This window comes from Hypanus sabinus, chromosome 14, assembly GCF_030144855.1.
Source record: "Hypanus sabinus isolate sHypSab1 chromosome 14, sHypSab1.hap1, whole genome shotgun sequence".
NCBI classification, from domain to species: domain Eukaryota; kingdom Metazoa; phylum Chordata; class Chondrichthyes; order Myliobatiformes; family Dasyatidae; genus Hypanus; species Hypanus sabinus.
This window is the reverse complement of record NC_082719.1, coordinates 62,416,132-62,431,718: the sequence shown is the minus strand read 5'-3', so window position 1 is coordinate 62,431,718 and position 15,587 is coordinate 62,416,132. Positions and strand designations below refer to the sequence as shown.

Below are 15,587 nucleotides of genomic sequence, written 5' to 3'. Positions count from 1 at the left end.
GGGCCGAAGGGCCTGTAATGCGCTGTACTATTCTATGTCCTATGTTTGAACTGCTTTTCCCAGAAAGTGGTGAATCTGTGGAATTCTCTGCCCAATGAAACAGTGGAGACTACCTCAGAAAATATATTTAAGACAAGGTTGGATAGATTTTGCATAGTAGGTGAATTAAGGGTTATAGGGAAAAGGCAGGTAGGTGGAGATGAGTCCATGGCCAGATCAGCCATGATCTTATTGAATGGCGGAGTAGTCTGAATGGGCCAGATGGCCTACTCCTGCTCCTCTTCCTTACGTTCTCATATTCTAGAAGAAGTCACGGTCATCCACTGCAACTAGGGAACACCCCAGATGTGATACCTACTCGTCCCACCTGACCTGGACATCTGGGGTCAAGAAAGTGGAAATCCCCCAGCGCAATGGCTTTTCCACTTCAACATGTAACTTGTTACTCAGTTAAATGGTAGTTTGACTTTTCTATAACTTTTTAACTATTTTTATGAATCTTCGGCTATTTGGGGCATCTGCTTATTGGGCCAAACTGTACTGGTCCTGATGTCTCCCAGTGAACTAGAATCCACTGTGAATAAAAAATTAAATAAAGGGGGCAAAAAGAGAGGAGAAATACTGTTCATTGGTTCATTTTTTATTCAGAAATCTGATGGCTGAGGGGAGGAAGCTGTTCCTGAAACGTTGAGTGTGTGTCTTCAGGCTCCGGTACTTCCTTCTTGATAATAGCAATGAGAAGAGGGCATGTCCTGGATGGTGGGGGTCCTTAATGATGGCATCACCTTTTGAAGGTGTCCTGGCTGTACAGACACCCAGGGTTTGGAACTTGTCGATTAGTACTGAGGGTGGAATATTGTTGAACACTGGACTGTAATCAATAAACAACTGTCTGACATAGGTATTACTGTTGTCTAGGTGATCCAAGGCTGAGTGGGGAGCCAGTGAGATTGCAAACATACTGTGGTGATGAGGCAAATTTCAGTGGTTCCAGATCCTTGCTTAGGCAGGAATTGATTCTAGTCATGACTAATCTCTCAGAGCATTAGATGTGAGTGCCACTGGGCGATAGTTGTTGAGGTACCCTGCTCTTCTTGGGCACTGGTATGATTGTTGCCCTTTTGAAGTAGGTGGGATTGAACATGTCCTGGAATGCTCCTGCCAGTTGGTTGGCACAGGTTTTCAGAGCTCTGCCAGGTACACCATCACAACCTGACACCCTGTGAGGGTTCACCTTTTAGAACGATGTTTTGTTGTTGGCCTCTGAGATGGAGATCATAGGGTCACCAGATGCTCCAGAGACTCACGCAGCTGTAGTTTTATTCTCCCTTTCAAAGTGTGCATAAAAGGCATTGAGCTCATCTGGGAGTGAAGCATCACAGCCATTCATCATGTTAGGCTTTAGCTTTGTGATGGCGCAAACCCTGCCAGAGCTGATGTGCATCAGACTCCATCTCTAGCTCAACTGGAATTGTTTTATCACTCTTAAAGTAGTTTTCTGTAGGTTGTAGCTGGACTTCTCATACAGTTCTGGATCACTGGTCTTGAATGCCACAAATCTAGCCTTTAGCGGACTATGAATCTCCTGGTTCATCACAGCTTTTGGTTTGGGTACGTTCTGTATGTTCTCGAAGGGACTCGTTCAATCACACAGGTCTTGATGAAGTCGGTGGTAACTGTGGCATATTTGTTCAGACCTGAAGATGAATCCCTGAATATTGTCCAGTCCACCAACCCAAAGCAATCGTGTGAGTGCTCCTCCACCTCACTTGATCGTACCTTCTTGGTCTTCACCAGTGGTATTGTGATCTTTAGTCTCTGCATATAGATCAGCCCATGCGAAGAAAATAGACTTGTTGCTTAACGAAGCCTGCCGAATAATCACGGGCACACTGCGCCCCACACCAGCTAACATCATTTACAGACTTGCAGGCATTGCTCCCCCAGAGATTCGAAGCCACATTACAACAAAAGTTGAAAAAGGTTAACAGAACTCGGATTCACGGCACCCACTACATCATCATGCGCTAGTTTCCAACCTCCTAAAATTGAGGAAAAGCTTTGCTACAGTGGAGGAACTACTGCACGGAACATCCACCCAAACGTACAGGATTGACCTCTGGCAGCAAACAGAAGCCAGAAGCCTACCAAACAATACAGGGCAAGACCCCACAGAAACCTTGCCAGACGGGGCCCTGCTTGCTGGACAGAAGTGATGCACTCTTAACAGAGCGAGAGTGGGAGTTTGTAGGATGGGAGACAATATGGTGAAGTGGGGTTAAAGACCAGCGAATCCTGTGAGTGTAGCGAAGGGGTGCAGAACATTGAACACGTTCTGCACAACTGCCTGCTCTTACCCGATTTAACTGACACTGACCTGCTCAGCGTTAACCAAACAACACTAGAGTGGCTGTCTGTCTGGTGTGACAAGCTATGATGATGCATATAGAAGTACAGTGTTATGTACTTGTGACACATGACAGTGGTACCCTTGTCACGTGACTGGGGTTGAAGCTGTACTGGACTTGAGGTAATGGTCTTGTGATGGTGGAGTGATGTCATTTTCCCACCAGTAGAGATCATGTGACAGGTTTTTTTTTACAGGTTATAAAAGGAAGACCCCACCCTGTGAGGGGGGGCAGTTCGTGGCTGGATTTGCCAAGTTGACTTCATGCCACTGCGTGATTTAATGTGATGATGCAGTTTAGTTGAAAGATGAAGTTTTATCTAATGCCTAAAGTTTAAAAGGTCATTGCCAGCAGTTTCTTTACAATACTGCTAGTTTGACAATCAGTGGAGAGTGAAGATCAGAGTTCGGGAGTTAAAGATTAAGGAGAATCGATTTACGATGGTGAAATGGGTTCGACCTTATTTAATCCTTATTTGGAAGGAATTTGTTGACTGTTCTCGTGTTAGTCTCTATGGGATAGCAGAAGATTGAGGACAGTGTGATAAAGGAAAGGTCAGTGCCTTTAAGCCGTTTCATTTCGTTTCGTAAATTCTTCGTGGGAAGTTCGACGTCGGGGATCGAAGCAAAACGAAGTGAAAGAGAATTTAAATCGTCTTATAAAGTCTCTCCTTTTTAAATGGACTGTGAGCATTTCAAACTTTTGGCAATACTACTTTAAAGAACTGTTTTTGCAACATTGTTTTAAGAACTGTTTGAGCTGCATCGCTTTAAGAACCGTTTAAGCTGCCGCACAGCAGCTGTTTCCAGTTACGTTAGTGTTTGTTTACTTTTGGGGGGGTTTGTTTTCAGTGTTTAATAAACGTGTTATTTGTTATATAAACCCTTGCCGAACTCATATATTTATTGTTGCCTGAATACGTAACATAAATATGGGGGCTGCGTCCGGATTGGATCGTTTGAGTTTAAGTGCTTGCTGACTTTTGGATCGGTGTTTTGGAAAAGGGGGATACTCGATTCTTTTGTTTGATTGGCTTGTGAGTGGTATTCGGCAACAATGAATATTGATGAGTTTCTGGTTTCGCCAGGCGCGGAGTTGTTGGCGAAGGCGAAAAAAACTGAGGTATCTGAGATAGCTAGTAGATTGCAACTTAAAGGTATTTTGCAGACTACATCAAAGGTTGTGATACAGAGAAAAATCGCGTTACACTATGTGGATTCGGGTGTTTTTGATGAATCGATTTTAGAGTCGTTTCCAATAAGTAATCTGGAGATGCAGTTGCAAATCGAACAAATGAAATTGGAGTGTTGTAAATTAGAGGCTGAACAAAAAAGGAGAGCTGATTTTAATGGAGGAATTTAAAAGAAGCATTCCTGTTGAAGTAAGGACCTACTTAAATGAGAGGGATACTGATAAATTGCAGGACTGTGCTAGATTAGCTGATGAGTATGTTTTAATCCATAAGAATAAATTTCCTCAGGGCAGAATTTTTAAGGGGAAAAATAACATGGAGACTCAAGGTAAATCAGAAATTAAATCAGAAGTTAATGAGAAAGGTAAGGAGGAAGGAAAACCTGTGAAGGAAAGACAGTTTGGTCCTATTTGTAACTATTGTAAGAAGCCTGGCCATGTAATAGCTAACTGCTTCAGATTGAAAAAGAAGAAGGAAGCAGTTCCAGATGCTTGTGTGCAACATACTGAAGCACCTGTAAAGTTACAGGGTTTGATAAACGCAAATGAGCCTTTGTTAGAGTCTGACCAAGTTAAAAAGGGATATGATCATTTTATAACTGAAGGGTTTGTATCTTTGAAAGAAGGATCTACTCTGGTGCCAATAAAAATCCTTAGGGATACTGGAGCTTCTCAATCACTGATGTTAGACAGTGTGTTGAAGTTTAATGGAGAGTCTGATACTGGTGAGGTAAATTACATAAGAGGTGTTGGGAGTGATTTTATGCCTGTACATTTACATAAAGTAAATTTAAAGTCAGGGTTAGTTACAGGATTTGTTAAAGTAGGATTACAGCATAGCTTACCTGTGAAGGGTATTTCTTTATTGTTAGGTAATGACTTGGCAGGTGGAAAAGTTTTTCCTGAAGTGCATTTGACAATGGAGTCAGAGGAACCAGAGTTGAAATCTAACACAGATTCTTCCTGTGTTGTGACTAGAGCTATGGCTAAAAAGATTGATGCGCAGAATGAGTTTGTTACTCATGACTGTTCAACTCAGGATTCGAGTTTTGAGGATGTGTCAGAGACTTTCTTATCTTCGTTGTTTGAACAAGATTCTTGGAGTAAGTCTGACTATAAAGATTTATCTCTGTCTCGGAAAGAGATGATAGCAGAGCAGAATAGAGACCCTGAGATTATAAAATTAAGAGAGCAAGCTTTACTAGGTAGTGAAATTGAGAAGGTGTCAGTAGGATATTACTTGGAAAAAGGAGTGTTGATGAGGAAATGTAGATCACCTACAATTCCTACAAGTGAGGATTGGAATGTTGTTTACCAGGTAGTTGTCCCTAAAGTTTATCGAAATGAGATTTTGACTTTAGCTCATAGTGTGCCTTTAGGTGGACATCAAGGGGTAAGGAAAACTGTGGACAAGATTTTAAAACATTTTTACTGGCCTGGTCTAAGAAAAGATGTGGCGATGTTTTGTAAATTGTGCCATACTTGTCAAATTGTGGGTAAACCAAATCAGGTTACACCAGTAGCTCCATTACAACCTATTCCAGCATTTGGTGAACCATTTTCTAAAGTTATTGTAGATTGTGTTGGTCCATTACCAAAGACAAAAACTGGTTATCAGTATTTGTTGACTAACATGTGTACTTCGTCTAGGTTTCCAGAGGCAGTACCACTTAGGAATATAAAAGCTAAAACTGTGACAAAGGCTCTTATAAAATTCTTTACTTATTTTGGATTACCTAAGGAGATACAAACTGATCAAGGCAGTAATTTTATGTCTGGATTGTTTCAACAGATAGTTTATAAATTGGGAGCTAAGCAAATCACTTCGTCTGCATACCATCCAGAATCGCAAGGTGCCTTGGAGAGGTTTCATTCTACCCTCAAGAATATGATTAGGACATATTGTGTGGAAAATGAAAGTGACTGGGATGAGGGTATAAACTTACTTTTATTTGCAGTAAGGGAATCGGTACAGGAACTTTAGGCTTTAGTCCATTTGAACTTGTGTTTGGGCATAGAGTTAGAGGACCTTTAGCTTTATTGAAAGAACAGTGGATTAGTAAGGAAGTAAACACTAATTTGTTGGACTATGTTTTGAAATTTAAGGACAGGTTACATAAAGCTTGTAGCTTAGCCAAGGAAAATTTAAAGTTGGCTCAGGAGAAAATGAAGACTTGGTATGATAAAGAAGCTAGGATGAAGATGTTTAAGCCTGGAGATCAGGTGTTGGTTCTTTTCCCAGTGCAGAAAAATCCTTTACAAGCTAGATTTCATGGTCCTTATGAAATTGTGTCTAAAATCAATGATGTGGATTATGTGATAAAAACTCCAGATCGTAGAAGGTCAACACAACTTTGCCATATAAATATGATAAAACCATATTTTGAGAAACAATCTGATACTGTGACTGTTGTGGTTAGTGAGAATGAGTTTGATTTAACTAGGAACATGATAGGTGATTCATCTGACTTTCATTCTCAATCCAACATTGTTTCTGTTAGGTTACCAAATTCAACCATTCTGGAAAATATTGATGAGAAATTAGCACATTTACAGCTAGAGCAGAAACAACAGATGAAAGAATTAATTTTTAAATATGAGGAGTTGCTTCCAGATGTTCCGAGAAGGACTACTATAGCTTCACATGATGTAGATGTTGGAGATGCCAAACTGATCAAACAACATCCATATTGGATGAACATAGGAAAATGTGAACTTGCTGAGAAAGAAATTGAATATATGTTAGAGAATAATATTATTAGACATTCTAACTCGAATTGGAGTTCACCATGTGTTATGGTGCCAAAACCAGATGGTAGTATTAGGTTTTGTATGGACTATAGGAAGTAACGAAAACACATGCATATCCAATTCCTAGAGTAGATGATTGTGTAGATAAAGTTGGAAAAGCAAAGTTCCTTACAAAGATTGATTTATTGAAAGGATATTGGTGTGTTCCATTAACAGACAGAGGTAGAGAGATTTCTGCATTTGTAACTCCATCTGGGTTATATGAGTATAATGTTCTTCCATTTGGGATGAAGAATGCCCCAGGTACTTTCCAGAGGATGATTAACTCTGTGATTCAGGGATTGAAAGATACTGATGCTTATATTGATGATTTAGTGACAGGAAATTATACTTGGGAAGCACACATTATTGCGGTGGAGAAATTGTTTGAAAGGCTTTCAAAAGCTAACTTAACTATTAATATAGCTAAGAGTGAATTTGGACATGCCACTGTGACTTACCTTGGTTATGTTGTGGGTCAAGGTAAGGTAGCTCCTGTTCAGGCAAAAGTTCAGGCAATTTTAGAGATTCCCACTCCAACGGGGAAAAAAACTCTCAGAAGATTTTTGGGAATGGTAGGATATTATCGAAAATTTTGTAAGAATTTTGCTAATGTTGCCCTTCCATTAACTAACCTTCTGCAAAAGAATGTGAAGTTTGTGTGGACAGTGGCTTGTCAAGAAGCATTTGAAAAATTGAAAACAATGATATTCAACAACCTGTGCTTAAGGCACCTGACTTTGAAAACCCTTTTTCATTGGCTGTGGATACTAGTGATGAGGCTGCAGGAGCAGTATTAATGCAAAGGAATGAGGGTGATGATGTTGATCATCCAGTAGCTTACTTTTCTAAGAAATTTAATAAGCATCAAAGAAACTATTTGACAGTAGAGAAAGAATTCTTATCTCTTGTTTTAGCTTTGGAATATTTTGAGGTATATGTTGGTACAACTCAAAAACCACTTATTGTTTACACTGATCATAATCTGTTAGTTTTTCTGAGTAAGATGAAAAACAAAAACAGAAGATTATTAAATTGGAGTTTGATGTTACAAGAGTGCAATATTGTGATAACTCATATTAAAGGTAAAGATAATGTGGTTGCTGATTGTCTATCTCGATGTTGAATGTACAATGCAATTTTTTTTGTGGAGCGTTTTTTTTCAATTGTAACACTCCTACTGTGTTGTGAGTTATAAGCTGTTATATGATGGTATTGTATATTTTGTATGTTATAAAATTTATACATTTGTTTTTCTTGTAAGCACTTGTTAAAAATTTTTGTTCTTGTCAGACCAAAAATGTTTTTTTGGAGGGAGGTGTTACAAACTCGTGACACATGGCAGTGGTACCCTTGTCACGTGACTGGGGTTGAAGCTGTACTGGACTTGAGGTGATGGTCTTGTGATGGTGGAGTGATGTCATTTTCCCGCCAGTAGAGATCACGTGACAGGTTTTTTTTCACAGGTTATAAAAGGAAGACCCCATCCTGTGAGGAGGGGCAGTTCATGGCTGGATTTGCCAAGTTGACATCATGCCACTGTGTGATTTAATGTGATGACACAGTTTAGTTGAAAGATGAAGTTTTATCTAATGCCTAAAGTTTAAAAGGTCATTGCCAGCAGTTTCTTTACAATACTGCTAGTTTGAGAATCAATGGAGAGTGAAGATCGGAGTACGGGAGTTAAAGATCAAGGAGAATCGATTTACGACGGTGAAATGGGTTCGACCTTGCTTAATCCTTATTTGGAAGGAATTCGTTGACTGTTCTCGTGTTAATCTCTGCGGGATAGCAGAAGATTGAGGACAGTGTGATAAAGGAAAGGTCAGTGCCTTTAAGCCGTTTCGTTTCGTAAATTCTTCATGGGAAGTTTGATGTTGGGGATCGAAGCAAAACAAAGTGAAAGAGAATTTAAATCGTCTTATAAAGTCTCTCCTTTTTAAATGGACTGTAAGCATTTCGAACTTTTGGCAATACTACTTTAAAGAACTGTTTTTGCAACATTGTTTTAAGAACTGTTTGAGCTGCATCGCTTTAAGAACTGTTTAAGCTGCCGCACAGCAGCTGTTTCCTGTTACGTTAGTGTTTGTTTACTTTTGGGGGGGATTTGTTTTCAGTGTTTAATAAACGTGTTATTTGTTATATAAACCCTTGCCGAACTCATATATTTATTGTTGCCTGAATACGTAACAACAGCCAGATGATACTTTCTAAAGTGTGGGCATGGGCTGGCACAGTAAGCATTCTTGATGGTGGTATAATACTGGTGAAGTGCATTGGCTGCTCTGAATCCACAGGTGATACGTTGCTGGTAGTGGTTCAGAGACTTCTTCAAGCTTGCCCGGTTGAAATTCCTTGCAATGATCGGGGAGGCATCAGGGGGCACAGTTTTGTGCTTGCTGAGTACATTGCTCAACTCTTCCGGTGCCTGTCTGATGTTAGCCTGAGGTGGAATGTACACCACTACCAGGATGATGGCGGAAAATGCCCTCGGCACTTAAAGTGGATGACACTTGATCACGAGGTTTTCCGGGTCAGGTGAGCAGGACTGAGACAGAACTGCTACATTTGTGCACCATGTTGAGTCAATCATAAACCATGTGCCACCTCCTCTGTCTATAAAAGACTGAGCTGTCTTGACTTTATGAAAAATGGTGAAGCTTTCAGGCTGCAGTGCGGCATCTGAAATTGCCTGTGTGAAGCATGTTTCCATAAAGCGGAGCACACAGCACACCCTGATGTCTCTCTGGTACAGCAATTCTGCTCTTAGATCTTCAGTTTTATTTTCCAGACACTGTGCATTCGCTGGCAGGATAGTCGCGAATGGAACTCTTAAGACCCACACATTTCAATTGTACCTGTATTCTGGCATGGTGTCCCCACTTCAGTTTTCTTAAAGGGGAACCGCACTCACAACCCTGGTTTGCCATCTGAGGTTTGTCAACTTTGAGTATCCACAGATCCTTCAAACTCTTATATCGATGCTGTTTAATGAAGTACCAATGGCCGTGATTGTGGATTTCAGCTGTAGTAGTCCTAAATATGAATATTTGATGATTCCCACCAGAGTTGCACACAAAGAGGAGCCATTTAATGGTGCTAACGTATGGGGATCTTACTATTACTTTTGTCAGCAAACATGGACACCCTCATCCAAATCATTGAATAGATGAATAACTGTTGCCTGCACTGATCTCTATGCCACTCATTGGTCACAGCCTCTAACCCTAATAAGAACCCATTTATTCTTTGGCTTATCTGAATGAACCAATTCTCATACTTCAAATGGATAAGGCCGCTCCTCTTTAATTTTGTTTAACAAACCGTTGTGTAACTCATCATTGAAAGTCTTTAAAGTCCAAATACACCAAATCAACCTGGTTGCTCTTAATCATTCTGCTGATTATAACCTCAAAACATTAATGGATTTGTCAAAGGTAACTTTCCTTTCATAAATCCACATTGATTCTCACTGATCCTATCTATTATTACATCCCAAGTGCATTGTTAACATTTCCTTACAACAGATTCCTGAAATTCCTCAGTTGCTGCAGATGTCATAGGACTGAGGCAAACTGATATGTTTTATCTCCCTTATTGGAATGGTTGCTTGTGGAGACAGGTTAGTTAAATTGCATTCTCCTGCATGCCTCAGAGAGTAAGCCCAGGACATAAGCTGAGCAATTGACTGGAAGAATTTCTTGAAGTGGAGCAGAATTTTCAAAATCAAGTGTAACAGTAAAGATGTCCTCATTATTGGCTCTATCCAGGGCACTAAGCTGAAAACAGGGCAAGGTGACTCCTGATCACCCTGGCTGCACCTTTCATGTGTTGGCTAATTATCCCCAAAGGAACAGGTGTAGTGGCTATGGGGCTTAATGAGGTTTGGTATTTCCCTAACGATGCTGGTGCCATTAGGCCTTTGGCTCCATGTTTGTCACTCAGGTGCTGCATGGCAACTCTGAAATACATTGCAATCAGCTGGGGTTGTATCCCTTGATATTTTGCTTTCATGTGATCAGATACAATAGACAATAGGTGCAGAAGTAGACCATTCGGCCCTTCGAGCCTGCACTGCCATTCTGAGAAACACCCATTCACCATTACCCTTTGCTTTCTATCTGCCAACCAGTTTTCTATCCATGTCAATGTCTTCCCCCCGATGCCCTGAGCTTTGATTTTACCCACCAATCTCCTATGTGGGACCTTATCAAATGCCTTCTGAAAATCGAGGTACACTAAGCATTTACTAAGCATTTTGCAGTCCGTGCTTGATATTGTGGCTGCAGTTATGACACATGACTTTTGTGATGCTCCTTTTTTCTTTTGTATTGCACCGAGAAGCCCTGCAGAGGCATCATGTGTCTGGTGGTCAACACGGTCACACACAGGTTGCATAGACGGAGCCATGAGAACGGTGGTACAGAGTATTACTTTGTTGTAGCGAAGACGCTGGCGCCTGTGCATCCTCAGGAGCTCTGTTGAACACAGCATGCAGTTAAGGATTCACAGTAATTTGCGCTATGCTGTAGCTGGTGGTTATCAGCAGGCAACTGCCAGGGGCAGCAGCTGAAAGCAAGCAGCAGGAGGGGGCAAAGGAGAATGTGAGGGGGCCATGTTCTGTCCATGAACAAGGCATTTGTTAAACACAATTCCCATTTTGTCAGTAATTCTATACTCCAGTTTCCTCCTGCTATTGATTATCATTCCATATGCCTGGTCAGAATGGGAAAAAAACAAAACAAATAAGCATCGTTTACAAATCAGAATGTTTGAAATGCTCACCAGAACTATGTGGCCTTGCCCAAAAGGCTTTAGCAGCTTCTAAAGAGGGAAATAAACTCTGCTGAGTTCCTTCAGGGTTTGGTGTGCATTGTTCAAGATTTACAGCATCTGCAAAAATCTCTTGGGTCATGTGACCTTGCCCCCGCTCTTTGAGGAGCAGTATCCTTTTCCCCAACTCGGCCCTGTGATCTACGTTTTGATCCATGTCGATTCCTCCTTGAAGTTACTGTTTAAATTATTGTATCTGAGCTGACAGAAAGCTGCAGTGTTGACTGATGCCATGGTGGCAACTAAGGTCAGCGAGGAATATGTGTGTGATGCCTTTCAGCTGTGCTAAGCTTATGACCATGCTATGCAAGAGATTTGAGTTCTTGTTCAGAGAACTGATTGACAATGGTTGTTGGTTTTGAGATGATTGAGATGTGATTAACTGAGAGGGGTGGTCAGGAGGTGAATCATTCTTTGAGCTTGGCCACTCATTTTCTTGACCTTCTTTGGCTCCAGGCATTGACTGCAGCCTAGACTTTCCAGCTACTTACCATATATTCCAGAGTATAAGCTGACCCAGAGTATAAGCCAACCTCCATTTTCAAGGTTAAAAAAGTGACTTTTTCATGTTACCTTTGTATAATCTGACCCCTTTTCTAGAGATTTTTGATTTAACCAGAAAAGATCGCAAGATCTCATGTGCCGGGACTCAGCTTTGCTGGATCCAGAACCTGGAAATTTTGTGAACCAGTACCTGCTAAGAAAACAGGCCTACATACAGGCTAATTCTTAATAAATAAATCAGGGAGAGAAATTTTGGATTAGGTTTCCAATGAAAAAGAATCCTCTAAAATGTAACCGCTGTGAAACCATTTAGCGCCTGTCGTAATCTTGTTAAAACATAACACGGGGTGGCGGGATCAGTTCGTGTACTCAGTATTGAGTTTGTGACCACCATGTACAAAAGATATGTGATATGGTGCTGGCTTCAAGCCGAAGGTTGTTGATTTTGCTAAAGAAACAAATAATTCTGCAGCTGCTAAGAAGTTTAGTGTAAACAAGAAACAAGTGAGAGAGTGGAGAAAGGCAAAGGACACACTGAGGGAAATGCCAAAAACGAAACGTGCAAACCACGGGAAAACATCCCAGTGGCCAGAACTGGAAGAATAAAGTTTAAGAATGGGTAAATCACCAGTGATCGTCTGGATACATTGTTACCAGAGAAATGATTTGAGTTCAAGCGTTGAAATGGGACGAAAAACACTGTGAGGTCAGCGAAAATTTCAAAGCTACGTGAAATTGGTGCACCCGATTTATGAATAGACGTGATCTTGTGTTGAGACAAAAAGCAAAGATTGCTCAGAAAATCCCCGCGGGGTGGTGGTGTTTACTTTCAAGAACGCTGCTGGATGGATGAAGCGGGTTGCTTGAAGTGGGTTAAAGAGGTGTGGCATTGACGTCCCGAAGGTTTCAGGAAGGAAAAGTCGCTACTTGTCTGGGACATGTTCAAAGCGCACTTGTCAGGTGAGACAAAAGCAGCATTGAAAGCTGAAAATAAGGACGTTGCAGGCATCCCCGCTGGTTTGATCTCTGTGCTCCAGACACTAGATGTGAGTTTAAACAAATCATTCAAAGAATTCATGCTTCGACAGTGGAACGAATTTGACTCAAAAACAGCCAATAAATCTGACCTGTCTTCCCTGTATTCGTTTTTCCAAAGTTTGCACCCTCTGTATAAGCTGACCCCCTAATTTTAGGACCAAAATTTAGGGTTAAATTCTCGGCTTAAACACTGGAATCTATGGCATACAGCATGTTGCTAGAATTTCTTCTGGTTTCCTCAGTAAGTAGATAGTTCTTATATTCTGCACGTCCTTTGTCCAAGTGGAGATGGCCATTCCCATTTCATGGCTTTATTCAGGATTATCCAGATTGAGTTTCTGAAAGCATCAGGCAACTGCTTCTACCATATATACCTCCCGTTAACCACCATTGCCTATCTATACGAGCTGTTAGCCCCACATAAAGGCTTCTCTTTTCCACATGAGAAACTCATAACCACTTTGGATGGCCCTGGCTACACTGGGCAGTCAATACGGAGTTGGAATTCAGCCAGCATGCAGAGTACCGGTTGACGTTTAATTATGCCTCGGAGTAATGTTGCCCTGTCTGGCTGTATTCATGACTATTCATGTATGGCTGAATGTTAATTAAACTTGAACTTGAAAGTTTTGTGATCCTCGTGTCCTTTTTTTCAGGTTATCATTTCTTCCTCCTATGGCAACAAGCTTAAACTAAAATTAAAAATTAAAACCAGAAAGGTTTTTGAAATGTAGAGTCTGTTTCTCTTTCAAATGATTCTGCTTCGCCCAAGATATCCTTGCACTTTTTGTGTGTTTATTTCAGATTACCAGTTTTTAAAACATCAGTAAAAATGAAGATAAATAATTTAACAAAATGATCTCATATTTTCAGATTTTCTTGTTATCTTAAAAGTAACCTGGAAGGGGAACCAACCGTTAAAACAGAGTTACAGAATGTTATCTCGGGATATTCCCTGAAACAGTGCAAGGCGTATAACTGTAAGTCAAACATTGACACACTACCATTGTATTTGCTACTGATAAAAATACATTTACGTTGCAATGTAAGAGTAAATTGCGAGAGGTTTTCTTCACTGGAGTGTTCATACTTGGACTCAAGGTATGATGAAAACTTGCAAGTTCATTTAGCCCAACATGGATTAGTCTAGATGAGATTCAAAGAAATGATGTGATCGCCGCAGATGAAAGACGCAATATGTCTAGGTGAGCAAATACACGTAGTATGCCCCAGGAAATGTAACGGCTTGATTCAAAAGCAGAGCAGCAAAGCAAGTGAGAAATGATCTATAACTTTAATAATAGACTGCAAATATAACAAGCCATGAAGGGCTACAAAACAAGAGAGAACTGATACTAAACACCACAGACAGCGTGGTTAACCAAAGGCTAGGAGCAACTGGTTGATGCTGGCTGGTTCAGTGGGTGGACAAGGACTGTGGATGACTGCTGGGTTTAAATAGGCTGCAGGTGCTCAGTTGGAAATGAGTGACAGGTGACTCCCATTAGCTGGGTGGAGACTGGGAGGTGCCTTCCTGTGCAGACCTGACAGTATCACAAGAGGAAGTAACTCCAAATTTTTACTTACACATTGTTCTTTAGAAATGGCCTGCTTCAAAGGAATAATCAGTGTGCCCAAGGATCGGCGGGGGGGGGGGGGGGGGGGGTTAGTGGCGATTCAATGATGTAGAAACTGATGTCTTCCACATGATCCCCTATTCTCATCTGCAAAGCCAGTCTGTTACTGGATCTGCCTGGAACGTAGGAGGGGACCCTCCAAGACAATTCTGGGTATGAACTGACTCAACTCTCAAAGTGGTATGTTGAGCCAACAGGTGGTTCCTAAGTCCAGAAAATTACCCACTGCCCCAGAGTCCAGAAAAGCCTTCACCTAGCTCTAGTTCTTAACTCAGGTGGTCTCCATTTTCAACACAAAGCCAGACTGGGAGTTGTAGCTGTTACCATCATAGTCCTCCCCAGCACTGGACGGTCTTAGCAGTTCTCCAGGTGGCTGCAGCTTTGGACATTCAGCCCGCAGGTGACCTGCTTCCCCGCAGTAATAGCTGCAGCCTTGATACTGAAGCCGGGACCTTTCACTGGCAGAGAGCCTTGTGTAACCGATCTGCGTGGGCTCCACAGAGTCCTCAGTGGGAGGTGGGCTGATCATGGTCCGAGATCGGGGGGGGGGGTTGAAACCGCAATTGAGTAAGGCCAGGCTTGGGCTAGCCCTCTTCGGCCTCGTACTATAGTCCCTTTTACGCTCTGTCAAATAATTGTCAATGCAAATGGATTGCTCGATGACGACCTCTAAATTCTGTGCTGGCTCTCCCAAGGTGAGGCATCCTTTGGTTTGTCCCGGAGTCCGTGGTTTTACAGAGTAACCAAAGCTTCCCTATTCCAACCACCCTCTTGTGCCAGAGTTTGGAGTTCAATAGCACAGTCGGCTGCTGACCAACTTCTCTAATGCAGCTTCATCAGAACATCTGTTTGCGCTGGCGGGATGATAAAATATCTTTCTCACGGGGGCCATGAACTCTTCTGAATCCGACCTTTATTCCCAATGTTTGGTCGCCCATTGGAGGACTCTCCCCATCAGGAGAGAGATCATGAAGGCCACTTTTCCATGTTCCGAAGGACAGCTGGAATTTGAACGCCATTGAGTGAGGAAGCCATGGCAAGAATCTCCCTGGGATTGGAAAATGTGCCGGCTCCACAGAGTGACTGACAGCCTCACCTGAGCGACTCAGGCAGCCTCCTTGTGATAGCTGGTACACAGCAGGCAGGAGGTTGTGTATCTCCACGTTCTGGCTGGGCACAGCAGCCA

The 15,587-nt window shown here is 41.7% G+C and overlaps 1 protein-coding gene across 1 annotated transcript in view; it reads left to right on the top strand.

Annotated features, from left to right (window-relative positions):
- The window catches only part of LOC132404804 (uncharacterized), a 184,829-nt gene that overhangs the window by 11,635 nt on the left and 157,607 nt on the right, over nucleotides 1-15,587 (top strand). Inside the window, exon 6 of the mRNA XM_059989308.1 lies at nucleotides 13,638-13,744. Within this exon, the coding sequence (XP_059845291.1) occupies nucleotides 13,638-13,744 (107 nt within the window). The remainder of the gene's footprint in view (nucleotides 1-13,637; nucleotides 13,745-15,587) is intronic.